General features: G+C 40.2%; 1 protein-coding gene across 2 annotated transcripts; it reads right to left on the reverse strand.

Moving 5' to 3' along the window:
• Nucleotides 1-1825: 1825 nt before the first annotated feature.
• Nucleotides 1826-27157, reverse strand: CALU (calumenin). Of its 2 annotated transcripts, none has more exons than XM_019646159.1 (7): nt 27060-27157; nt 19606-19837; nt 14022-14215; nt 10881-11047; nt 10092-10152; nt 5497-5696; nt 1826-4231 (listed from the first exon to the last, which is right to left on the reverse strand). In XM_019646159.1, the coding sequence occupies exons 2-7, from the start codon at nt 19830-19832 to the stop codon at nt 4127-4129; spliced, it is 954 nt and encodes a 317-aa protein (XP_019501704.1). In that variant the 5' UTR covers nt 19833-19837; nt 27060-27157; the 3' UTR covers nt 1826-4126. The 2 variants fall into 2 exon arrangements, with proteins under 2 accessions (XP_019501704.1, XP_019501703.1); XM_019646158.1 differs by lacking the exon at nt 14022-14215 and adding an exon at nt 14289-14482.

Genomic DNA, 27157 nt, shown 5'->3' on the forward strand with positions numbered 1-27157 from the left:
TCCTGTCCAACTTCTAGCAGGCAGCATATACGAAGCACAGAAATACCAACACATGCCTAAATCTCCAAAACAGCTTAGGAAGGTACCAGGTGGACTATCCCAAATCCTGAATCTGAGCTTAAAAAAAAAAAAAAAATCTCAAGACAAATCCAGGAGTTTCTGTATTTTAGAGCAAACACTCTGCTTTGAGATTTTGTTTCTTCAATCCCAGAGATGGATTAGAAATGAATGTGAAACCTGGATGGGAACATTATTTGCAGTCCTGTCCCCATTGGGAGCATTGTCTAGGAATGGGGGTGGGTGGGCGGGCAGGCCTGAGGCCACGTTTGCCAGTGCTTCCAGGAGGCAGGATGCTTTGTGCTTTCCCAAGTGAGGCCTCTGAGTCAGCCAGAGCGTGTAGGGATTAATATAGACCATGAGAGGCGAGTAGTCCTAGACTGGAATCCAGCGATCTCCCAGGATTGGAAAGATATCCTCAGCACCGCCTGAGGGGATCCTGAGTACTAGGTATCATTCGAGGCTTTGGGGATACAAAAAAAACGAGATCCTTCCCCCCGCCCCCTTCCTGGTGTTACCTCCTCTGTACTGTCCTGCCAGAGGGGCTGTCTTCACTTCTGCCCTTTCCCTCCAGTTCCGGGCTTGGAGATGGTGTGAGGGAAGTCCATGACAGATAAATCTGTCATGTCCAGCTCCCAGAAAAACAGAAGTTTCTACTCTCTCTTCAAGCCAAGTTGGCCCCAACTAAGGCGCCATATTGGCTGATCTGCAGCAACTAGGGTTTTACATTTAAGAAAATTTCTACTTGTTCTGCTAACAATGCAGAAAACAGATGGGAAGGGGAGTAATGGCAATTTGAGGAGTCAATTTTCCATTTTCCTTTTATTTCCTTCCTATCCACAAAGCTACTCTTCCAGCTGGGTCCACCTGGACACCCTACACCCATTTCAATCACCATCAGTTTCTACTCCTAAATGGCACGATTCACAGCACTTGGAGAACCGATCTCTACATACAGGGCAACCCTAAAGGAGTATGGCTGCGTTTTCAGTGTATGGATAGCAATTATTTTCCTTTTTAGTAATATTTTTTTTCCTACTGGGCATCTGTTCTGAGACAATACATTCTGAATTAGGACAAACTTAAGAAAATACCTTAGAAAAGGGAGACATAAAGAAAAAACAAATAAAACCTCTAGTAGGACCCAAATGAGTTTGAAATCATTTCTTTATGCTATTTCTGCCAAGAATCGCTGTCTTTGGCAGGGACAGACCCGTCCATAAGCCCCTGAGCCAGCATGAATGATTCCAGGTGTTTCCTTTCCCTCTCCCCTCCTATTTGGCCAAACCTATATATGCCTTTTGCTGCACATTTACTAAGTTAACGGTTTAATTCCCTTCATTTTCTCAAAATGAAATTACACATCTTAACACCATTTATAAACTACACTAAAATGTTCAAAAACTTGTTTTACCTTCTACTTTATACTCCCCCTCTCTACCCCATGAAAAAGAGCTTTTTTGAAATAAAAATCAATATAAATGTTGTGTGTACATTCAGCAGTGGCTTTGTTTTTGGTATCAGATAATTATGTAATGTGCAGTTATCTGGCCTAAGGGAGGAGAGAAGGGTTATAGCATAGAGAGGATGCTAAAAGATTTCAAGAACAGAAAGAAAAGAGGAACCAATTTGGGAGAAGGCTGCAACTTCTCTGGGTTGGGGAGGGGGTATGGTAAACCTAGGAAAGCTCCTTTTCTGTGACATTTTATAGCACCCATAATTCTAAGCAAGAGTCCCATTTCTTAAGAGAATAAAAGCCATACATATCTTATAATGAATGTAAACAGTTTTATTTAGAAACAGATAGGTACCTGTTTGCATTATAGAATATAAAACTTGGTTTACACTCTATAAAAAATAACCAGTATCCAAATTCCAGAGAGCTAGTGTTCACAGGACACAGTGTGGGTGTGCAGCTACCGTCCACGAGCCCCAACCTTGAGTTAAACCAAAAAAATAATCCAGGGGGATCATTAGAGATTAGAGTACAATGCTTGCTGCTGAGCACCCAGCATCCAGAGGTTGCTGTCTTAGCAGATAAAGGTTTGCTTTCTAAGTGCGTGACTTTAGCATAAGGGCCAGGTCCTCCGGCCCTAGTGTGCTGAGAGGCTCTCCTGCTGCAGTCATGATGTGCTCGCTCTAAGTCAGGGTTGGTGGCATTATTAGTTATCACCGGTCTTCTTAACAATAAAAATGGGGACTCTGGAGGGCAGGGAATTTCCATTCCCCGATACTGGGGTTAAACGTAAAAGAGTGTATCTACTCTCAAGAGCTCAATGCAAAGGCTGGGGTGAAGTTACATGATATATGGCCAAGTAGCCCACCTCAACGCGATCATGGAAGACCAAAAAGGATACACCTAGGTTCAGATTATAATAATCACCCAGCACCACCTGAATATTATCCAGAAAGATATATGAAATAATAAAGGTTAGATATACATATATTTATCCTAGTAACCTGAGGGCTAAAAATTTGAAATATGATAAGTTCTCTCAAAAGAGGTCCATCTGTAAGAAAGGGACCAAAAAAGACAAGAGTTCATGTTATGTAAAATATAGGTCAAGTGAGTTGGGAATAGAGGGTGGTTTCTTCAGCTCTTTCTACAACGTCCCTTTCTTTGATCAGGATTAGCAATCTGTGGATCCAAGATAAACTTTTATTCTGGCAGCGGGGAGAGGGGGCGATGGGGGAATAAGGAGTGACAGGTCAAAGGCAGGAAGGGTGAGCAATGGTCCTCAAACCAAAGAGCCCTCTCTGCAGGTCCTCTCATCTGTGAGTCTGAGCTCAGGTTCCCCAGCTGACGCAGAAACAGGCCTGGTAGCAAGTGGTTAGCATTCTGAGGTATGGGGATCCCTGGTAAATTCAGCAGCATGTGGTTTTTGGAAAGCAGCCCACAAAATAAGAACACTGCAACCAAGCTCCTAACTAATACTGCTATTTAACCACTGTCTGAAAGAGAAAGAGGAAAAAAAAAAAATCCCCACTAATTGGGAGGTTCTAAGTGTTCATAGAAGGTGGTCCAAGTAATCTCTTTATTTTATCTTAGGGTATTCTTAAGAAAATCCTCCTTCAGTGATCAATTCTCTCGTTAAAGGCACTTTCAATGACACGATTGTAAAGCAGTACATTTTAGCTGCAGTGAAAGCAAACAGAATTCCTCCAACACCTGCGGAAGCAGGGGCCAAACGGGGCACTTACAGTGACTCAACAGGCAAGACAGCCTTGAGCACTTCAACAGATGCACACCCAGAAAAAAGTGTGTGCCCTGAAAACACTTGTATTTGTCCGTTAGTTTTCCAGCTGTTTCTATGTATAGCTCTGTAAAAAGATCACTCACTACTTGATTTTCAAGACACTGGCCCTAACTCTTCCTACCACAGCTGTGCTTGACAAAATTAGCAAACAGCCAGTCCTACAGGGAAGGGAAAAGGAGGATGAATGAAATCCAGTTGAGCCAAGCTTTCTTACAGCACAGGGATCTGTCCTTGCCCGGATAATGCCAAGATCAGTTGCTGGCTCTGTAGCAAGGGAATGGAATCTATGGCCCCTATCACTGTTGAAATACACTTTTCAATAAGCAAGATTAGTGTTAGCTCTCTAAATATAAATTGTGCGGTATATTTTTTCCTTTTCTTCTTTCCTGAACATTTCTTACTGATCTCAAGCTTAAAAAATTAGTTAAGTCAGAATTATAAAAATTACATGGTAAGGGTTGAGAAAGAGTGAAGGGCTAATTTTTGCCTACACATATGAGTTAAGGACCTTGATCCTTCATATCATACTCCCAACCAGAGAACAAATACAAAAATAAACACACCATGTTATACATAATACAAAGTGTAAATCTACAAACACAAGTGTACTAATTAGAGTTGTTCCTCAGAAGCACGGTTTTCCTCCAATCCCTCAGAGAGGAGAAGGAACGGGGACGGGGTGGTTTCGTTACGCCTTTTCACGGTTTAAAAAGTTTGTAATAACAGTCTCAGTAGCGCAAACAATTTCGTGTGAAACCAGAGGCTGTAAAAATAAATTACTTTTGAGAAACGTGGGTTCCTCTGTCTGCAGCTCAGAATTCATCGTGTCGTACTAAGGCCTCACCAAAATCTGTGGCCTGGCTGCCCACAAATAAATCATACTTGTCAACAATCTCCTCCTTGGTAAGTTTGCCATCCTGAAATTAGAAAGAATTGCAAGTTGAAGCAGAATACATTTCCCATTCCAAATTTAGAAACACTGCTATAGAACAACAGTGGTTAGTCAAGATTCAAGGTTCTAATTCCCAATAAATTAAATGTGAACTCAACCCTCACCTCCATGACCCCCTACCCCTCACACATATACAAACAGGGATGAAAACACCAATTAATACTGTTTTCTTATCAAAAAAGTTAAAAGTGGAAGGATGGAAATAATATAGATTAACTCAATGCTTGAGGTAACAGGTTTGTTTCTTGAGGCGAAAATGCCCCCTTTTGGGCAAAATGTGGGGCTTCTCCTAGAGATGATAGTCAACGAGAACAGGGTAAAATAGTTCGGAGTGAATCAAATCTCTGACTAACAGGAACATCAAAATCTGCTAATATCGTGTGGTCCTCACTTCCACAACGCCCTAGCTATCAATCAGATTCCAGACGTGACCCCAAATGAAGGCTCAGACACTTGTCTCCAAAGCGATCCAGGCCAGGTTCCCAAGGGATGACTACGTTGTTTCCTTTTCTCACCTCAGGACACAGCACCTGGCTACTGTAGTGAATAAACAAGAACTCAAAACAGACTGAACTCTTAAAAAGGCTCAATGATAAGAAACTGCTTTTGAAACTGAAGATTAGTCTAGGTAAAAGAACGGTCAGAATACTAAAAATCTCCAAATTTAGACTGATATTCCGGTTATTCTAAGCAAAGCATTCAAATCTCTGAAAAAGGTGACAGGGCTTAGGATCAATACCAATCTTTTAATGAACCGAATGCCTCAGATAATTGATCAAGGACAATTTTAACAGGCTCCAGAGAAAAGCTTATTTATAACCTACTATAAAGGACTTAATTTTAAAAAGCATAGTTAAGAAGGAAACTACCATCTTTGAGTAGGCAAAATGAGCTTGTACCACATAAAAGAACAAAGAAATTAACAAAGAAAAAAAGGACAAAATTTCTTGGGGATCCAAAGATACCAGATGACGTGCGCAGGGCACAAGCTACACACAGAGGTTCTTTTTAGAAGCCCGGATTCCTCCAATGCCATGTGTACTGGGCACAGGAATGAGATCAGATAGTTGGTGCTGCCCTGTCAGTTTTCAAATGCCAACTTTAGGTCCGTAGCAGACTTAAGACTAATTAAGACCTTACATGCTTATGTGCCTTAATAGGAATTTTTTAGGCAATCCCCTAGAGTCGAGTTCCATCACTGCTGGGTGGTTTGGGCCCGGCCAGACTTACCTTGTTTTGGTCTGACTCATAGACTAGGTGCCTGGCTTCTGCCTCTGCGTGATCGTAGTCTGAGGGGAGGATCCAGTCTTTGGTCTCTTCCTTGTCCATCTTCCCATCACGGTTCTTATCTCGAAACTCAACGAATTGTTCTCTCTCTGTCTTTACCCATTCTGGCTCATCAGCATTTCCATCATGGCTATACATGTCACCTGTGAGCACAGACGTACACGGAAAAGTTGCGTTTGCCTTTTTCCAAAGACTCCCTCATGCTAATCTGACCTAATCTTCCGTCCTCATCCATCTGTTTGGAACCTGATAGCAGCTACAAGGGTATTTTACGTCAGAGAGATCTTAGAAAGCAACGTATTTTTCTGAAGCTTATTGATCTTGCAACAATATTTCCAGCTGTTGATATATATTATATATTTATTGGGGCATTGGGGAAGGGGAAGTGTAGGAGAATTGGGGAAAAGGAACAGCCAAGTTGTTGTCCTTCGATCTTAGTTGTGGAGGGCGCAGCTAGCTCAGCTCCAAGCCGTCACCATCCAGCCGCCCGATGGCAGCTCGTAGCCGCTCAGCTCAAGGTGCCGTGTTCAATCTTAGTTGTGGGTGGGCATAGCCCACCATCCCATATGGGAGTCCAAACGGCAACCTTGTTAGGAGCACGTGCTCTCACCAGCTGAGCCATCCTGCCACCTGTTGGCAGCTCTGCTTGGATGCAGCTCACTGGCCCATGTGGGAATCGAACCAGCGACCCTGTTGCTCAGAGCTTGTGCTCTTAACCAACTGAACCACTCGGCCGGCCCGGCCCTCCAGCTGCTGATTTTGAGTGATAATGAGAGCAAAGCGAGTGTTTATCTCTTAAAAATAAAAAAACGCGGAAATTAAGGAGATGACTAGCATCAAGATACAGACTTTTATAAGCTAGCTAGCTGTTCCTTATATTCCATTGGTTTTAGAAAGGTATTTTAAACTCTCAAGGGAGCTTGAGAAGTACATTATAAACCAAAACTGTCTACCAACCAATTACTTGAGTATATTTTAGAATGTATCTCTAAAAATGATGGGCATTTTCTATATAGCCATACATAAACCCATTATATTTTACAAAATCAACTTTTGGGTATTATCTAATATCCAGTCCAAATCTGAATTGCCTATTTTAAAAGCTGGTCTAAATTATTTATATGAATGATGGTGGGCAAGAAGTTACTATATAGCATTGCAATTTTATGAGATTTATTTAAGAGTTAATGTACTTTAAAATGTCAATATTTACAGATTATTCTACATAACTGTTTAAACTTCTAAATTGTTTAGATGTCAACTTTAAAATGTGTAAGGGAATACGGTTGGTCAAAATTCTTCAAGGAATTACAAGAGTGAAAAAGTCTGAAGACTCCCAAATTATATTACATCTAAGTAAGTGCAGGTACATTTCATTTAAGGTATGGGAACACACCTAATATAAATCTACATAGTTTCTAGCAGTTCTAAGCAAAGGTGGTTATTCAGTTGTGATAAAGGCAATTTGTATGTCTGGATCCACAAAATGAAGGGCACCCCAGTGACCCAGCCTATGCCACAAACCTAAACCTAAGTCAACCCACACTTACAGGAAATACCTCACTGTCATGGAAACCTAACATACACCAATCACAATCCTCCAACTCAGCTTCCCTGACCCTAGAAAATAGGACCTGCTAACCTCAAGGAATTCCCCGCGCTCCTAGCCAACTATGTCCTGTTTCCGTGTTGCCTCTTCCCGTTGGCTTTTGCCCAAAATCCCTCGGAAAGAGGCTCCCCGCTTGTGAGGCTCTGTGCTCCCCCAATACAAGGACTGTTTCCCTTGAATAAAGGACATCAAGCTCATTAGTAAATATTATTTTTGTCATTTGACAGTGGGACTGTCATTTTTCTGAATTTGAAGGTTAAGAGTAGAACTAGTGTTCCTGCCTTAAACATAAAGAAGTTCCTCAGAGTAGGACTTGCTAATCCCCGCCCCCGCCATAATACAACACATTCAGAAAATGTAGTATTTGTATGATCCTAAGATCACTCAGCTAGCACCTTGCCCTGGCTCTCCTGGGGGTCAAGGAGACCTCTCACAGTATACAGATGGGCAAGCTGTGAACTAGAGAATGAATAAATGTGTGCTTAAGTGCTTAAAAGACATACTTCTAATAGAAGCCAGATTGTACAACCTAATGTAAATGCATTTTAAAGCTAGATGAGTAGAGGATAAGAACAATACTTAACTTTCTATTTAAAAAGGATTCAATCTATATCATGATATTAAGGAATTATTAATTTTTGAGATTATGTTCAATAAGTTTTTAGAGATACATATGTGTCTTAAGAGATACATAACCAAATGTTTACAGATAAAATGAGATGATGATTGGGATTTATTTTATAATAGAAGTGGTAGGGGTGACTGGTTAGCTCAGTTGGTTAGAGCATGGTGCTAATAACAGCAAGGTTGTCAGTTCGATCCCCCCATGGGCCACTGTGAGCTGCGCCCTCCCTAAAAGAGTCAGCTATACCATTGTAGCATGAAAGCAATGTGTAACCAATGACCATGGCTATTCCCCAATAAAATAATAATAATAATAATAATAAAAAAAGTGGTAAGGAGTGGATGTGAATTTGCAAGGATTGGCCATGGGCTGATGGCTGTTAGGACTGGGCATAGGGACCTGGGGATTCACTATGTTTCTATCTAATTTTGTGTATGCTTCTGATGTTCTATAATAAATTTAGAGAATAAAAAAAATTCAACAGTATAAGTCTGGGGACTTCTTATGCTAAATGTGACAGGCAAAGCCCATTTGTTTCTTTAGGACCTTTCCTCAAAAGGACTGAAACTAATACATCCTTGGCAACTGGAAGCCCCTGGGAGCTTTTTAGCTTTACAAAGCCCAGCATCTGGCTGTAAAAGTGTTTGCATTAGTTATGATTTGCAAAAGTAAGCAACACATACAGGTGATGGTTTCAGTAGTTCAAGACACAATTCCTCTGCCCTTGTATTTTTGTGATGTGGAGGGAGATAGAAATCTCTCTTTATCTGGCCTCAATGCTTGGTAAATGATGGTACTTCACAGTTATAAAACTTAATTCCTCTCCTCAGGAGGTTCAAATGAGTCCCGCAGTTTTAGCAATGGTGATAAAATGGCAAGAGCCACAAACGAAAAGATAAAAAATATTTAAAAGTAGAAAATGTCAACTATGAAATGGGCTCAGTAAATGCACCCAGGCATTTATTTCCACTGTGCTGATGAACTCCACTAAAAAATAATAGTAATTTTGGGAAACAATCCTATATTCCATTGCTCACCCTGCTTTCTTTAAAAAATTCAAAGTACATCATTAAGAAAAAAAGTGTTAAATTTTCAAGGAGTAATTCAACTGCAGTAACTCTAGAAAATAAATAGCAGGTATAATTAGACAAAATCAGTAAAAGAGTGACTTGTTCAATGCAGTTTAAGTGACAGGTGATAAAAGCTGGGTTTAAGTCTCTCTTTCATGCTTAAAATAATCATTTCAGGTAAAGATCAGAGGACTGAAAACAAACTGGCTTATGAAACACAAAACCAGTGGTGTACTAGAATTAAGTTACTGAGTAAATATAAGAATGTGAAATATAAAATTATCTGGCCTCTTTCAAAATGGAATGACATATAATTGTCTTCTACCTCTTCTTCTTTACCTATTTTAATTTCCATCACAGTACTTGTGAAACAATTTGCTGAACTACTTAGTAAAACAGACAGCTCCTTTTTTTACGGCAATGGAGAAATCATGAAATTATTCTGAGGATAATGAAAACAGCTTTACTTGGGAGAAATTAGCCTTGAAGGTGTAGCAAAAAATTTTTTTAAACAGACAACTACAAGGAAAAATAGCAGAAAGGAGAGACTTAAAAAAACAAAAACGAGAAAACTAGTCAGAGAACTTAGATGGAAAACACAAACAAAATATAGTGAGAAGAGGAGGCTGTAAGAGGAATCAGAAATCCTGCTTATTCACACCCACCTGTCTGGTTTAGTCTAGCCCCTATCTTCTTCTCCTGGGTTTCCTAATGCCAGTCTAGGCTCCCTGCTACTCTTTACTGTCACTTCCACAGGGCATGTGAGATGCACTATATCCGCGCTGTCCAGTATGGTAGCCATTGGCCACGTGGCTACAGAGGACTTGACATGTGGCTGGTCCGAACTGAGATGTGCTATAAGTGTAAAATACACTTTTAAAGACTTTCTATGAAAAACAAAAATTCTTAATAATTTGTAGTGATAACATTGAAATTACAGTATAGCATAGATATTAGGGTAAATAAAATACATCACTGAAATTAATTTCATCTGTTTCTTTTTATTTTACTTTTTGATGTGGCTATTAAAAAGTTAAAATGACACATGGCTCACATTTATATTTTGATTGGACAGTGCAGCTAGAGATACTTTCTCACAACCCACTATTCCTCACACTGGTCTGGCTTCCTGATGTGCTAAGAGTTGACCCATGGGGTAAATCATTTCTGTGGGTAAACATATCTTCCAAAGCTTCTCGGCCTCTTTTAAGAAAAACGCTAGAAACAAACTTACCAATATACTCTTCTAGATCAATGAAACCATCAGAATTCTTATCTATATCCTCCATTGTTTCCTAGACAGAAGAGAAGAAGAGACAGGTAAAGTTAGCATCTCGATGAATTAAATTTTGACAATTACTTAGCATCATTAAAATACACACACACACACACCACCCCCATCCCCCACCCCGTATATGTGAATGTGTGTAGGTATGGTTAAACCATAGGAAATTGTTGTTTTTATAGTTGAAAACTGGTAAAATACATCAATGTTTTATGCTTCAACCTAAAATAACTATGGGTCTTCTTGCAGGAATATTTCTGCTGCTTAATCATGGCACCAAGCCCATGATTATCTAGTAGTCCCAGTCATGCTGACGTCATACTAGCAAAAGACGTGATCAGTGAGTATGTCTACACCTGTAAGTGTTGTTATGATAGCTGCCTTCTATGAGAATTCTTCAATATCACTGTTATTATTCGGTATCTGATTACTGGTCATGGGATATTTTTAAAAATAGGATTTTCTCTCATGTTTACAATATGAAGCCACCAGTGAAATGGAAAAATACATTATCTAATGGTAAGTACTGTCATACTAAACAGGAAGCCTAAGGCACCTAAGATAAATGACTTGAGCAAAGTCACAGAAAAGCAGAGAGACAGAGCCTAGACTCAACTTGGCTGGCACTTGTATAGCAAGTCATTCTTCCAAATACAGAGGAAAGGCTAAAGAGGAAAGACAGCATAAGCACCAAAGAGAGAGACTAAGTGTCTGTTGAGAATCCTTGCTCTTGCCCACCTGTACTACTATATCTTTCATGTAGTCGTATTCCTCAGGGTGCAGGAAAGCTGTAAATTCCTCCTTTGTGGCAATGAGGTCTCCATCCTTGTCTGCCATTTTAAACCTCCGCTCATCTCGAACCATCATCTGTTTATAGTTAAATCCATCATCAGGGTCTGGATCATCTAGAAAACAAAAATTTAGGTTAAATCTTAAAAGACTTCCAGAAAATATGCAAATGTGTAGGCCGGGGAATCAATTTGCAAGAAAGATAAACCAAGCAGTGAAGAAATAACTTGATTACACAGGTAAATTTGCAGCAGTACAGACATTCTATTTTGGTAATCAAAGACCCCAAAGTCAAGTCCAAGTTGAATGCAAATGTTTGCCATTCAACATGGAACCCCGGTTCCTGCACTATGTAACCCATTATGTAATGCTTCACTGGTACTGGTGTTAAGGCTGCTTGAGGGCTCAAGTTTTCTAGTTATATTTGAGGGGCAGTGGCGCTTCTAAAGTCACACTGTCTGGGTTTGATTCCAAACTCTACTACTTTCTTCCTGTGTAACCTTGGGCAAGTGCTTCATCTGTAAAATGGAGATGATAATGGTGCCTGACTCAAGAGCTGTTATGAGGTTTAAATGATCAGATCAATCTAAGTAAAATGCTTAGACTAGTGCCTGGTATATAACTGGCTTTCAATAAAGGTTAGCTATTGCTATTTTTATTAAACATTAGGCTCCCAGTAAGAAGCTAGATCTCAAGGCCTTCTATCCTATTAGAGGCCACCTGGATTCAAGCAACAGAACATCACCACTTTGAAAGTAAGATACCACATTCAAGGTAAGGAATAATTGTTCCTGCAATATACTGACCAAATAAAAAAAAAAGATATGGTACTAGTTTTACAAAAAGACCCAGAGGGTCGCTTTAACAGTAACATCACACTGCTGACTTTTGACATTGTAGTTCAATCTTTCCATACTTTAAGCAGAGTTAAAAAAAAAAAGAAAAATGAAAAAAGAAAAGGACTATGCTCTATTCTGACCGTTGAGCAGCTTGAAGCTTCACTCTTTGTTGAGCATCAAAATTCAGTAAGACAGCTTATTGACTCATGAGGCTTTGGGAACCCTATCTGTGTATATCCCAAGCCATTATCGGTTGAAGATGAAGGATTTAAGGAAAATATTACTTTTTTCAGATACTAAGTTATCTCTTCTAAACAAATAACGTTTCAGTGCCAACTACATAACATATATAAGAAAGATAACAGAAGACAACTTATACATGAGACTAGATGCTTAGCTAAAAGCCCTTTTCTCCTCCTTAGGGCAAAACATGGTAATTAGAATCAAGGAGCCTGACAACATGCACATATATAAGGGTGAGAATGGAAGCTGTAAACTTTACTTCCACTGACTAAGCTCACGTGCCTATCCTCACTGCTCGGACGGAGGGCTGTATCTATCCTAAGCACCAGTTTGCTGTGCCAGCCGGCCTACACCAGCTTCGGGTAGGCTCTTGATCTAGTTGTGAAACAGGCACAGTGGATCTTTGTTTTTCCTATTTTACTGGTGGCAGAGACACTGTTACCGGTCCTTTTGTGGAAAGCAGATTCATTACGACAGATTTTAATTAAAAGCTAGGATGACTTGTACCAGAATTCTAAATTGAATCAAGAACATCCTCGCAAAAAACTCCTCAGCACTTCTGTAAGACAACTCATTACCCCCTGGGCGCTGTCCACCCACATGCCTCCAGGAAAAGATGCCTTATAAAGACATTGCTTCTCCAGCCCGTGCTTCAGCTTATGCAGTCTCAGTCAGTAGAAATACCCATTACGTTGAATCATTTGCCCAGGGAGGCAACAGAGCTCTCAACAGAGTTTTATGCACATAAATCACACCGAGTTTAAGATTCACTCAGGGCACAAGTGAGTGCCTAGGTCTGAGCTGAGATTTATTAACACACCATTCTGTTTAGATCACCAATAGCCTATCCTTTATTTTGTATTTACAATTAATTCCAAATAAATCAGGAGGGTGTTGAGTCCCAGCCAGAAAGCAGGCAGCACAAATGCCTCTCCATCTGCACTGACTTTTTAATACATGTGTTCTTAATTGGGTGAAGGATATGTTTGGTTCTTGGCTAGCTGTCAAGCTTGGAGAGAGACTGCTACTTCAGTCTTAGGAATGAGAACAAGCCCAACACACAAATAAAAGTCTCTCACTAGAAATGCACGCAGTCCTGTAATTAACACTGACAGCTGGCTATCCAGTGCGGGAAACAGACTTTATATACTCACTGGCTCACTGGTGGAAAGTGCCCACTTTAACTAAGAAATTTGCCTAATTTCTGGGATAAAAATGCAAGAAGTAACATTTATACGTTCTTGTCTCAAATTGTGACCGGGTACAACAGAGGAATCTCACTAACAGAAACATCTTAAGTTAAATCATCAGCTCAGTAAGATCGCCACCTAGCATTCACCAGCAGGCAAGTGTACTAAGAACAAGAAAATTACTAACAGGTGGCCTAAGCACACAAGCTACCAAATCAACAGAAAATAATCAAAGTCACATTTATTTGTTTTGAAGCATTTGCAAAGCAGGCTGATAAACTCATGTGCCAGAGAAAACAAATGGGAAATTTTCAATTCTAAACTTCAGTAAGCAGACATACTGAAATAGTTAAATTTTATCAAGGAAAGCATTATATCTGATCTTCATTTTATTAAGGAAAGACTAATTTGCCTCCTATTCTCACCAGTTATAAAGGAATCTAATTTGTTTGAGATTCAGGTCCAACACTTTAATGTGACCATGTCGAGAGCAATCTCAAGGCCTCTTGCTTTGCATTGTTGGAACAATGCAGCCTTTAAAACAAGATCTACTCCAAAACAGTCTCTCTGAAGGATAACAGGAAGAAAAAATGGTAAAATATATCTGAAATGCTAAAGATGTAGAAAATGTCAGACCTTCGAAAACCAAAATTAAGCAAATTTTTAAAATATACAATATACAAATTTAAAATTAAAGGGAAAGCAGCTCAGCATTGATATTTAAGATAAGCAGTTTCTTCCTTTCCTTCTCTGCGTGACCCATTTGTTTCTTTGACTCAAGGCCATGGTCTCTGCCAGGCTGACATCTTGCCCCTTACCCAGGTAAGTGCCATAAGTCACGTTCCTGTACTCATCCCAGGAGATTAAGCCGTCTTGATTCATATCAAACTCCTGCCACTGGTTTTCAACATTGTCATATATGTATTTCTTCTGGGCGTGCTTAATCCAGGATTTCAGCTCCCCCTCCGTCACAAACCCATCTTTATCCGCGTCTATTTTATCTACAATCATTCTACAAGACAAAACAGTTACGTTTCAAGGTGCCGGCTCCACAAGGCTTTTTCCCCCAGATATTAGGGACCTACCTAAAACGTAGCCGTAGGTGGCATTTTTATATTCCTCCCAGGAAACGAGGCCGTCCTCATTGAGGTCATGCCCCTTCCACTGTCGCTCTACATCCTCGTAAATCCAGCGTTTTTGTGCAAATTTAATCCAGTCTTTGAGCTCATCCACAGTGACAAACCCGTCCTTGTCGCCATCTATTTTACTTACAATCTTTCTGTAGAAAATGCAGAGAAATCCAGCAAGAGGTTAAAAGGACACAAGGCTCTGGACTTATTTAGCCAGGTGTGTGCTGTGACCATAGGTGTTGCCCAGGGTTAAAGCACGGAAATAAAAACTGTCTCCAAAACAAAACTGCCAAACAGGCAACTTTTTATTTTTCTCTTAAGTGGCTCGTTACTGGTCTGTAATAAGCCATCTGGATAAAGGCGAGCACATTCCACGGCTGGTGCACTTGGATCCAGAAAGCAAACCCAGCCTATCCCTTCAGAGGTAGGTTTCAGCCAATGGTCAGTATTCAGGAGTGAATATCCATTCCTATCTGGATTCGCCAGCTTTATGTCAAACAACATGCAAATCTTTATATTTTCCTTTATTGCTTTTAGGAGAATCTCAATTTCTTGGTAAATAATCACAACCACTGGCATGGCTTTCTAAAAACTCAAAAATTTAAAGAGACTTTAAAAAATTTAGCTGCTTTTTAAAAAAAGTAACTTTTGTTAAAAATATAAATATATCAAAAATCATTCTGAAATAACTTATACCTCGAGTCAAGATTAAAAAAAAACAAGTATACAAAGACAGAAACATGATTATCTTAAAGAACAGCTAGCAGCTTTTTATACACTACGTCAAGTTGGATGTTTGCATATAACCACAGAAACAGAGAACTTGGAAGAAATAATGTGGGAAGAATGCGTAGCCCCGATGAGAATGAGCATGTTAAGAAGCTGAGAGGGTTAGAGTGCAGATGATAAAGCAAAGCTACACAGCTGAAGGCTCAATATACCTCACCCTTCATGAGCTTCTTCTAGATCTGTTATTTTAATGTAAGGATTTCAAACTATGTGCATGATATGAAAAACTGTTGAAAAGATGCAATCGCCCATGCATAGAGGCTAAGACAACATATGCAAAGTCACACAAGTAAATGGCCCAGTTTGAAATAGGACCTGAACTCAAAACTTCTAACAGAATTGAAATTGGCATACTCCTCTGCTCTGTTAATTGCAGGAGTGAAAAAGACTGTCACTTGGTAGTAAATAATGTCTCTTCCCAGTTTGTGTTCATTTTATGAACACAGTGGAAAGTGATCAGAATCAAAGAGTATGAGCGACACTATGAAAAGAGATTCATCTTGATGTTGATATGGTGTTAGGCATAACTTAAATCCTATAATTAACAAGCATTTTCCTTCAGAGAATGTGCAATTTGTAGCTTTTGATCTAAAATGCTATAGAAAAGGTAGAGCAGTAGAACACCATCTCTTAAATCTCCTCCTCCTCTATCTAGATGAACACAGGACAAATCTCTCTCTTTTTTTTTTTTTTTTTGCAATTTTAACCCTGTAGAGTTTTAACAATATAAAACAAATTGTTATACCAGTATTAAAAACTTCTGAATTATCTGTAATGAGATCCGGTTTGTATCCAAATTGTATTTGCTACCAATAGTGTCACTGTACCATTAAGAAATAAAAGGCAAGGTATCAGAGAACCCCTCTCATACCTAGAAGGAAATTTTTAACTATTATAAATAGTTTAAAGAGAAGGATCACTCAGATTTAAAAAAAAGTTATGACTATTCAAGATGGGTTTTTTCTCAAGGAAGTTGCCTGAACGCCATTCTATTTATTCTAAGAGAAATATCCCAAACGGTTTAATCCAGAGGCTGGTAACCTGTTTCTGAGAGAGGACAGAGAGTAAATATTTTTTACTTTGTGGGCCACATACAGTTTGACTCATTTTTTTTCAAACCATTTAAAAATATAAAAGCCATTCTTATTTCGCTGGCTTTCCAGCCTGCAGCAGTTGTGGAAGTGCACTGGAAGTGGGCATGTCCTATTTTAGGTATGAAGCTCTAAACTCCAATCTCTATTTATTTATTTATTTATTTATTTTTAAAGATTTTATTGGGGAATCGGGGAAGGGGAACAGACAAGTGGCTGTCCTTTTGTTCTTCAGTCTAGTTGTGGAGGACGTCGCTTCACTGGCACATGTTGGTATTACCATTGTGCTCTTCCTGGGAGAGGCAGTTGCTCGCCAGTCACTGGACTGCGGCTCACGGCAGCTCACGAAAGCTCACGCCCGCTGCTGGCCAGCCCCACTACAGCCTACGCCATCGCTAGCGACTCACGGCAGCCCAGCTCCAGGTCGAGCTGTAGAGGGCGCAGCATCACTGGCCCTCATGTGGGATCCAAACCAGGGCCCTGCTGCTCAGAGCTGGCATCCCAAGCCAACTCCTAACCAACGTGCCACTCAGCCAGCCCTAAGCTCTGATCTTTAAGAGCCTGTATAGATTTATGAAGCTAATGGTGGTGTATTCCTGACACTGGAGAACCCCACAGATGCAGTTATGATGCCACTAAAAAAGCATTTACTCCATGAGAGACACAATGCACTTAGTGGACTTTGTGTTATTTCTCCTAAGAGGTAACACGTGCCTGTACATTTCAAGAGGCATAAAGCAAACCCTTTCTTTTTTTAAAGAACCTAGGTCAATAAGTGGGCTCCATTAGGGTTCATAAACATTCCCGAAATTTTCAGCATGCAAAATTTTATGTATATTCACGTGTACACTTTTCTGAGGAAGAGTCCTTAGCTTCCATTAGATTCCCAAAGGGGCTGGGCCTGTGACCCAAAAAAGGATGATGATCTGCTCTAATTAATTTCTATAGCAAATATATCAAGGGAGAGAACATTTTTATATTAAGGACCACCACATCAAAACAAATGAATCCTCAATGAAGGGCACATAAATGAAAATTAAGTATACTGAGACTTCTTTTGGATGGTTGAGAATATACACATAAGAAAAAAATGTTCTATTTTGTCAACATTCTTAATAAAGAACTGAAAACTGTATATTAAAATTGCTTTAAAATGCTTCCTGTGGTCTTTTAGATATTATTACTGAAGATTTAAAAATAGTAGCATTTTTTACAACTACAGCTATAAACAATGATCTGGGCTCCTAATAATTACTTGCCTTCAGAATAGATGGAAAAGAGGGGGAATCTGTTGTTCCCAACCTCTTTTGTACCAAAACAATGTTTAGAAATGCCCCAGTTAAATAAGTTTTAAAAAGTTCACCTGAAATTTCTACTTCCCATAGTATGTCGCCTTATAAATTGGGATATCTGCCATTAGCTCCAAACTTTGGGAGAAGCAAATAGTACTTGGTTCACTCATACATTCCATGAAAAACATGATTTTAACCATCTTATTCTAATCAAACATGGAGTCTGCTCATGTGTCGAACTTTTGATAGTCACTGATGACAACAAGGATCATCTCTCTCTACTGAAAGCTGCTAGCAGAACTATTCCGCTACCTGCAGAGCTAGAACATGCTGACTGACACCAAACCCAAGGGCCCTTCATTATTTAAGAATAATTTTGCTGAGAGATGTGCAGATCAAAATGTGGGCTGGACATGCACGTTATTAATAGGCAGACATGAAGACTGAGAACACCCTCATGCAGCTCTGTTTCCAGCCTGGAATGTTAGCAGTTATAAGATTAAAATGAAAAGCGAGCACGGTCTTTAAAAGTTAAAAAAGCAACCTAACAGAAAACTGATTCTTTAGTATATTTGTTTTCGCTATCTACTTTCAAGTGTTTAAGGACAGTTTCTCATTCTACATAGCAAAATCTTTTGATTATTTCTGTCAATGTTTAAAAATAAAATATTGTACACGTCAGTAAGCAGATAACCCAATGAAAGAATACAATGAATTTATTCCTCAAGTATCACTCAAAGCAAAACCTGTATCTTCTAATCATAACACTATCCATGACAGCAAAATATTTTGGGAAATTTCTATGTGGTACAATTTTCCAGAAAAATCTCTTGAATATAGTTCAGAATATTACACCAACAGTGGTCACTGAGGAGAAAATGTTCACTAAGTTGACCTGCATTTTTCCTTAAAAAGCAAGGCTTTGGAAGCGATAAAAGACATTCTCAGAGCCTCAGTTAAAAATAATCAACTGGGGGCCGGCCGAGTGGCTCAGTTGGTTAAGAGCTTGCTCAAGAATGCAAGCTCTGAGCAACAGGGTCGCCAGTTCAATTCCCACATGGGCCAGTGAGCTGCATCTGAGCTGAGCTGCTGCTGAGCTGCCAACAGGTGGCAGGATGGCTCAGCTGGTGAGAGCACGTGCTCCTAACAAGGCTGCCTGTTCGATGGTGGGCTATGCCTGCCCACAACTAAGACTGAACTCGGCACCTTGAGCTGAGCTGCCACCCGAATGGCACAGTGGATAGAGCGTGCGCTCTTAACAAGGCTGCTGGTTCAACTCCTGCATGGGATGGTGGCTGCACCCACCCCCAACTAATTGAACACAGCATCTTGAGCTGAGCAGCGTGACTGGACTTGAACTTGGATTGAAGGACAACAACTTGGCTGTTTCCCTCCCCCAATTCCCCAATAAATTCTTTAAAAATATATATGTATATATCAATGGAGACTACCAAATCAATGGTTTAGGTAGAAGACACCTGCTGAGAGAGTCACTGACCCGACCATGGCCCAGCTGTTACTGAAACAGCAACTCATACTCTGACATTAAGACCATTACTTTACAATCTTCTAAAAGGCAAGGTTGGTTTGCTTTGGCATTTGTTTTTAATTAAGCAAATATCTGAGAAGAAAACAAAGAGGGTGAAGGCATTCTTGGAAATCATAAACTTTACAGAAATTAGTCCAGGAACCTAATTTGCATTTATTATCCACTCAAAGACTTGGCTTGGGCAACAATAGGTCATGGATAGTTTTCAAAATTAAAAGGGTCAGGGACGAGAATCCCCCCTGCCCCCTACCACATAATGTTCCTTTGGGATCAAGAGGATGCAGTTCAAACTGGTCCTTTAATATTTGGTACTTTTTTGCAAAAATAACTTTGCTTTGTAGAATGAGGTGAAAACTGCTATTCGATGGAGAAATGTTAAAAAAGCAAGTGCTTAAATTAAATTTTAGTGGTAGCAATTCTGTGATTAGCTTTCAGAAGATGTAGTTCAACAAAGCTTTCTTGAGTGACTGAGTCAGAAGAGAAAAAAGAATGAGCTGATTTATAAAGAAATGTGATTACCCTAACTAGCCCCCTAAGAGATGACACCTTACCCAAGCCTTTCCTTGCTCTCTTCTGGTGTCAGCTGATCAAAGGTCTTTGCTTCTTCAGCGCCCAGGAAGGCATCATGGTCATAATCAAAGCTCTGGGCATCGTTGTGAACCTTGTCGCTGAGCTGAGGTTCATGGTGGACGCGGTCCTTCTTTTCCGTGGGCTTGCTCAAGGCCAAGGCAGTGCACAGAGAGAGGCACATCAGAAACTGCCGCAGGTCCATGGTCATCAGCCCTTAAGGAAAGGGAAGGTGGTTCATTTGGGAGGAAGTATGCTTAATAATTAAATAAGAAGTTAAAAGCTCACATCCAGTGAAATTATTACTTTGAAATTATCCCAATTATTACTTAACCCACAAAGTAAGTATGGGAGAACATCAGACTTTCAGTTTTATGTTGAGAAATTTTCACCAATTTCCTTCATCTGATTGTAGGCTGACAAGGAATTATAGTTAAAACATCTACCTTGTAAGTAGTCTCTCTTTAAAAAACACCAAAGTGGGCCGGCCGAGTGGCTCGTTGGTTAGGAGTTGGCTTGGGAGCACGACTCTTTGCTTGAGCAGCAGGGCCGCCAGTTCAGATCCCACATGGGCCAGTGACGCTGAGCCCTCTACAGCTAACATGGCAAACAACAGCTCGACCTGGAGCTGGGCTGCCGGGAGTCGCCAGCGATGGTCTAGGCTGCAGTGGGGCTGCCGTAAGCTACCATGAGTGGCCGGCAGCCCGTGTGAACGGCTGTGAGCAGCCGACCAATGGCCAGCGACCGATCTGCCTCAGGCGGGAAGAGCACAATGATCACAATACCAACATGGGCCAGTGAAGCAACGTCCTCCACAACTAGTCTGAAGAACAAAAAGACAGCAATTTGTCTGTTCCCCTTCCCCGATTCCCCAACACTGTTCCCCTCTCCCAATTCCCCAATAAAATCGTTTAAAAAAATAAAAAATAAATAAAAAACACCAAAGTAGAACTTTAATCCTATTGCCCAAGTTTGTAAGACTTACAAGTGAAAGAACCGCAATTTAAATCCAGACCTACTGACTCCTATGTAATACTCCATCCTACGTAATACTCCACAAGTACTTTCTGTACATCAGTGGTCTAGTCTTCAAATTTGGCTGGTTATTAGAATCACCTAGGAAGCTTTGAAAAAGTTTTCCCTACTGAATTAGAATCTCTTAAGTTGAATCCAGGCATTTGTAGTTTTAAATGCTTCTCAGGTGATTCTGGTGATCATCAGATTAGGAGCCACTGAAATATTTGAGCAGTGTCTTTGGCCTAGAGCACCAAGCCATCTCCGACAAGCTCGATCTTAAAATCACTTTTCAAAAATCAAACCATTCAGATGGTACAGTGATGGATAACAACTACTTTATCATTCCATATGTGTTTTCCAAACTTTCCCAGCATAAGGACCCCAGGAGTACCATGTATAAAACATAACATATATGCACAAAAATGGTGTAGAGGGATAAACATCTATCTGTAAACAGTGGTAACCCCTACACTCAAGAGAGAAGAGATGAGGGTGGTGAGGCTGGTGTGGAGTGAACTTTAATATTGTGCTCTGTTGTGTTGTCTACTTTTTGTAAATGAGCACACACTTCATGTGTATTACCTTTTTTTTTTAAATTATTATTATTATTTTTTTTATTGTTTGTATTACCTTTTTATGTGTATTACTTTCTAAACACTACTATAGAAATTATTTTCAGTATTAGGTAGCAAACATTTTCAAGCCATTTCTCCAGACTGAATAAGGAGACTGAAGGAAAAACATATCTATTCTTAAGAAAGAAGCCCTATTTTTTTTTTTTTTTTAGATTTTTTTATTGGGGAATTGGGGGGATGGGAACAGTGCTTGGAAATTGGGGGAAGGGGAACAGACAAGTTGCTGTCATTTTTGTTCTTCAATCTAGTTGTGGAGGACGTTGCTTCACTGGCCCAAGTTGGCACCATCATTGCGCTCTTCCCAGGCGAGGCAGATCAGTCGCCGGCCTCTGCACAGCCACTCACTGCGGCTGCTGGCCGCTTACGCTGGCTGCAGGCTACACACGGTAGCCCATGGCAACCCACTGCAGCAGGGGCTGCAGCCTACGCCGTAGCCAGCGGGCAGCCCAGCTCCAGGTTGAGCTGTTGTTCAGCATCTTAGCTGTAGAGGGCAGTATCACCGGCCCTCATATGTGGGATCCAAACCGGGGCCCTCTGGTGTCCCAAGCCAGTTCTTAACCATCGCGCCACTCGGCCGGCCCAGAAGCCCTATTTTTAAAGAAAAACATACCGCTGTAGAATAACACTCCAGCCTACCCTCAACAACTCAGCTGATCAATCAAATCAGTGAACAATGAAGAGAAAATCAGAGATTTAGCAGCTCTCTTAAATATCAAAGCGAACATGCCTTATTTTAAGGCAAAATGAAACTCAAACTTCTAATAACTCTTTAGACAAAACTCTAGAGACAAGAAACAAATTATACGTTGATATTCTGTGATACACTCAAACAATATAATGTTAGAGGCTTACAGAATCAAGTAAAATCAAGAGTCATCTGCAATAGAGGGTTTTCCTTATGTCTATTAATAAGGAGGGGACTTCACATTTAGAAAGGTTTTATAAATGATTAATTACATCCCTAGAATAAAATACTGTAACAACTCTTGCAAACCTCAAATGTTACAATGTGAATAAATGCTTAAGCCCACTAACACTATCAGGGCTTGGAAAAGGTACTGTACAAAGTTCTGACACATGTGACATACAGAAATGGAACAGACTGATTCACTGTAATGTAGAGGGAAATTTACATTTAAGTTTGAGGCTTAAAATCTTGAACAAGGACAAGAGAAGAATTCCAGAGTAAAAGCCAAGTGATCTTGCCTTATTTATCCCTCTCTTTCCTTCCCCTCTCAATTAAACTTTCAACCCCACTTCTCTACAGGCTCCTCCATTCTGTCAATCAAATACTTCTCAGGTCTCCATAATCCAAAATCAGTGTTCCCCAGGCTCGACATGCTCTTCCCTTTCCTTCAACCATACAGTCTCTACGAGTTGTCTATGTTGCTGTCTCTGCTTTTCACCACCTACTATCACCTTGAAATCTATCTACCACTGATGAAACTGCCTAAAAGGGTCATCGAGGACCACCTAACTGACAAAGCCAATGGTCCTCCTTTCACCTCTGCAGTGGGCAACGACAAACCTGCACTTTAAGTAACTGTGTGTGGGTGTGTGGGTGGGGGGGTGCGTGTGCTGTGCCAAAAAAAAGTATACACATTTTAAGAAAGGAAAACTGTATCAAAATTATAATACTCAATATATACTGATAACAAAAGATGAATACAAGTCACGCTTAACTTCTACAATTACAAGAGGTGCTCAAAGTGGTTACCATCAGCGTCCAGACACTTCTGATTACGGCGAACTACTGCTTGAGCAACGTTGACCTGTGTCCACTTGTATACATTTTTTTGGCACCCCCAGTAGATGTACTCTCGGTACCCACATATAAATATATCAACTCTTGGCTATTAAAAATGTTAACAGACGGCCTCTTGTTTTATTACTACAAACACTAAAAAAAGACTGTACTAGGTTTACCTAAACCCACATATATATAAAACTGTTCAAATAGAAACAAATTATATCCCCAAGACAGGATTTTATGTAGGAAGATGTGAGGAATATAAAACCACTTTTCACACAAGGTACCTGAAGAACTACATTGGTGCAGTTATTTCTGAAGTGTCTTTCTCTTTTCAACCAAACTGAAACCAAATGATAGAAAGTTAAATGACCCTTCTCTTTATCCTTCCCCCATCATCACAACTACACATCAACGGAAAATAGGGTATTAGGAAAACATATTATATACATAAATGAAGATTGGTTGTATAAGCTTTTACCACATGATCTAGAAGGTAAATCAATAGTTGTGAAAAATTCATCTCCCCATCTCTCATTTCTCAAATGACCTATCAGCTCTAAAATTTTGCCCCTCCCCCACCAAAGGTAACATCTAATACTTTTTCTTAAAAAAAAATTAAAAATCTAGACTTGTACAGTAGCTACTAGCCACATGTGACTGCTAAGCATTTGAAATGTGGTCGAATTAAGATGTGGTAGTGTTATTTATTACTGAACAAGTGGTATTTTGTATGTATTGGATTTAAGTAAATTAAAATTAATTTCACTTGTTTTAAATTTTTACATGAAAATTTAAAATTACACATGTGGCTTGTATTGTTTCTATTGGGTAGCACCATGTTATAGACAAAAAAGGGCTAGAACAGAAATCAAGTAACTATCATCCTTTTGCAATATGTTACCAATAACTGTCTTCTGCAAAATTATTTTCATAAATTGTTCCGGTAAATTTATAAGAAGAAAGGATTAAAGGCACCAGCTTGAATTTCTTTCAACAACAATGGGCCTTAAGATTATCAGTTTAATTTATCCATTCAAAAATTTCCTTGAAAGCTCTATAAATTCTTGCCATTTCTCCCCCTTCAAAAGAAATTGTTTCAGGGACATGTAGATGCCTGAATTCAATTCAGCTTCTCAAGAACATTAGCACTGAGTGATCCCACAGTTATTCTGGTTGACCAAAGACCCATTGCTCAATGTTAACAAGTGGGAGAAATGGGTGTGGCGATAAAATTCCAGCTCTCTGAGCTGGACAGCCAGGAAAAAAGGCATTCCTCTATAATGCAGCAAAAGCAGGATCTCACTGCTTACGTGTCTATTTCAGTTGTGGACTGGGGGGAAAAGACTGATAGCCATTTAATTACACTAAGTCCCAGCTTATGAAACCTGGAAATTAAAGCTATTTGGTTATCTATCTGACATTCTTCACTTACAAACTCTGGTACAAGTACCAATAATGAATTATCACATTAAAGTAATAATGTCATCCTTCATGATTTGATAAAAGTTATGATAACGACAAACCATTTATTCAATGTTTCTCTAGTGATGGAGTAAGTTTACATTAGTTCATTAATACATTCTAATTATTTGTGTGACTGAGGGTATATATTTATAAGACAGTTGAGTATATATAAAAGAGCAAAATTTGGCTGCAGGAGAAAAGCTTTGAGAATGACGAAGTATTACTCAGGCTTCATCAGTTCTATAACCAAAGCAACCCAGTACAAACTAACTTTTTCTGGCTACAGAGCAAAAAATTTTCTTTAAGAAAAAGAGTTCTAGAAATTCTGGGAGGAAAAGTCCCCTTTTGGCTGATGAAACTTTAATGCATAATTAAGTGTCATAAGAATGCTATGCAAAATGTAGGGACAAGCGCCTTGGTTTCCAGTTGTAATTTTGCTGTGCATGTGTAGCAAGCATAAAGTCCTTGAGAATTAGGTAGTTATTTTAGCTCAGCCTCCCTGCAGTGCCAAATGTCTATAAATAATTTTTATATCCTAGATGAAAAGACTTATCTCATATTATCACTCCAGCTGGAAGTGATCTGTACCCATTCTTCTAACCTTTTATAAAGCTTGTTTGTACCACTCCACAATAATGATGAGAGGCTCCTTTAAGTTGTCTCCTCAACTCCCCTGTAGATGCTACATTTTTGGAAGGCAGGAATCGTAGCTAATATAAATCAATATCCCTCTACAGTCCCTAATACAGTGTCTTACACTTCTTATAGACCAATATATTTTACTAGATTAGGTGAACGGTGCTTGGCAGCAATGTAGCTCCTGCCTGTGGATGCTCCCAACCCCCAATTCCCCTTACCGGATATGGCCATCAGCCAGCAACAGGCAAATTGTTATTTCAGCAGCTTTAACTCATACATAAATTACAACACCAACAACATCCATATTTAAGAGTTCCTAGAGAGAGGATCTAGGACCTTACGGTCTAGCAAGCATCTCCAACGGCTATCCCTTTGCTACCCCTCTGTCCTTCTAACACCCCTGGCACACCCATGGTGCAGAAACTCTGTGTTAGTATCAATGTACTGATGATCTATACTGGTGCAATGTGTATAAAATACCATCAATAAGTGCCTTGACATGTTACTGGATGAATGGTAGCAAACAATGATTATACTGAGAGTGATGATGAGGCGCTGATTTCAAAGTTGTATCTGAGTACCATCCACTCAGACATACCCAATTGATCTCTGTCAGCTCACGGTTCTCCCAGTTGTGATTCTCAAGAGGATCCAGGTGAAGACCCCTGAATCACTGTAAAACTCAGATTAAGCCTAAGCAAATTCATCCTCTCTACACACACACGTTATACATATAATTCACAAGTTATCTCTGGACCCTCGTTTGCACTATACAGTTCTACGTGAATTCTTCAGTGATGGCCATCATTTGGTACTTGGTTAACGAAATCTACTGAATGAGGTCAAACATGCGTCTGTCTTGTGTCACGTTCCATTCTATGTATGGCAAAGACTAATTTATCAGAGATGACACAGTTCTCTACCTCCCAGCTACAAAATTAAACCAGAAGCAACCTAACTTACCATTCATTAAGGTTGACTTGACTGTCCATGCCAGGAAGTGAATGAAATTCAATTCTCAAAGACAGTATTCTGGGAGTGTATACACTTAGGAATTGAGATTGAAAGCCCTGAAGTTTTATTAGGAGATCCAAGAAGCTTTTTTGCTTGGATGCAAAAGCAGCTTTTGAACTGCACACCATATTACTACATTCTTCATCAGGGCAGCTACAGTTTATTTGGGGGCATGCTAAAAATCAGAACTAGGCTCAGGGACTAGAAGCAACAAAACAAAGTGAAAATACAATTCCCTAGTAAAGATTTTAAAGCTATTTTCCGTCGCTGACTTAAATATGCAGCTATACATGGAAGCTCGAAACATTCGGCTTCTCTAAAATTACAATAACTTAAAAAAAAATCACATAATGTCTTCATGCTTTCTACTCCCCGCCCCCCCCCATCCCTGTTTCTGCACCCTCAAAGTCAGCGAACGCGACTTTTTTGGCAGATGCACCGTACTCTTGGGATGTGGCCTTGGAGCGGGGCTGGCAGACACGAGCAGGCCCGTGAGGGGGAGGTGGCGGGGAGCTATTACAATAACACTACCCGACTGCCCTCTGACCTTCAGGTGGTAAACAAGAGTGACCCTCTAGTCCGAGGATGAGTGGCCAGGCCCAGGGACGGAGGACGAAAACGTGGCAAGCCAGGCGCAAAACAGTACCCTACAGGAGGTAAAGCCGGGATCCGGAGGTCGCCGGGACCCAAGCGCCTTCCCAGAGGGCGCGGGAAAGACAGCGGCGGCCTTCAACCCAGGCTGCAAGCCTAGGGCCAACGGGGTCGTGAGACGGCTCAGGCCCCAAGTCCCCGAACTAGTAGAACACAGGCCGAGAGCGAGGGAGATCCATGCCGCGCCGGGAGCGAAGACTGAGCACAAAAAGAAAGCTAAGAGGGAGGAAGCTATGGAGAAAAGGCCGAGCACCGCCATACTTACCCTTCCCGGTAGCGCCCACAACCCAGGCTGCTGCAGCAGCAGCAGCTCACCCACCGGCTTAGCTCACGCGCACAAGCACCTCCCAACCGGAAGCGACT

The sequence above is a fragment of the Hipposideros armiger genome, unplaced genomic scaffold, assembly GCF_001890085.2.
Source record: "Hipposideros armiger isolate ML-2016 unplaced genomic scaffold, ASM189008v1 scaffold_97, whole genome shotgun sequence".
Lineage (NCBI taxonomy): Eukaryota > Metazoa > Chordata > Mammalia > Chiroptera > Hipposideridae > Hipposideros > Hipposideros armiger.

Coding starts and splice junctions, on each gene's coding strand:
- CALU (XM_019646159.1), bottom strand. CDS start 19,832: ATGACCATGGACCTGCGGCAGTTTCTGATGTGCCTCTCTCTGTGCACT. Junction 14,216..19,605: donor GAGAGCAAGGAAAGGCTTGG/GTAAGGTGTCAT, acceptor TTTGTCTTGTAG/AATGATTGTAGATAAAATAG. Junction 5,697..10,091: donor TGATCTAGAAGAGTATATTG/GTAAGTTTGTTT, acceptor CTGTGCTCACAG/GTGACATGTATAGCCATGAT.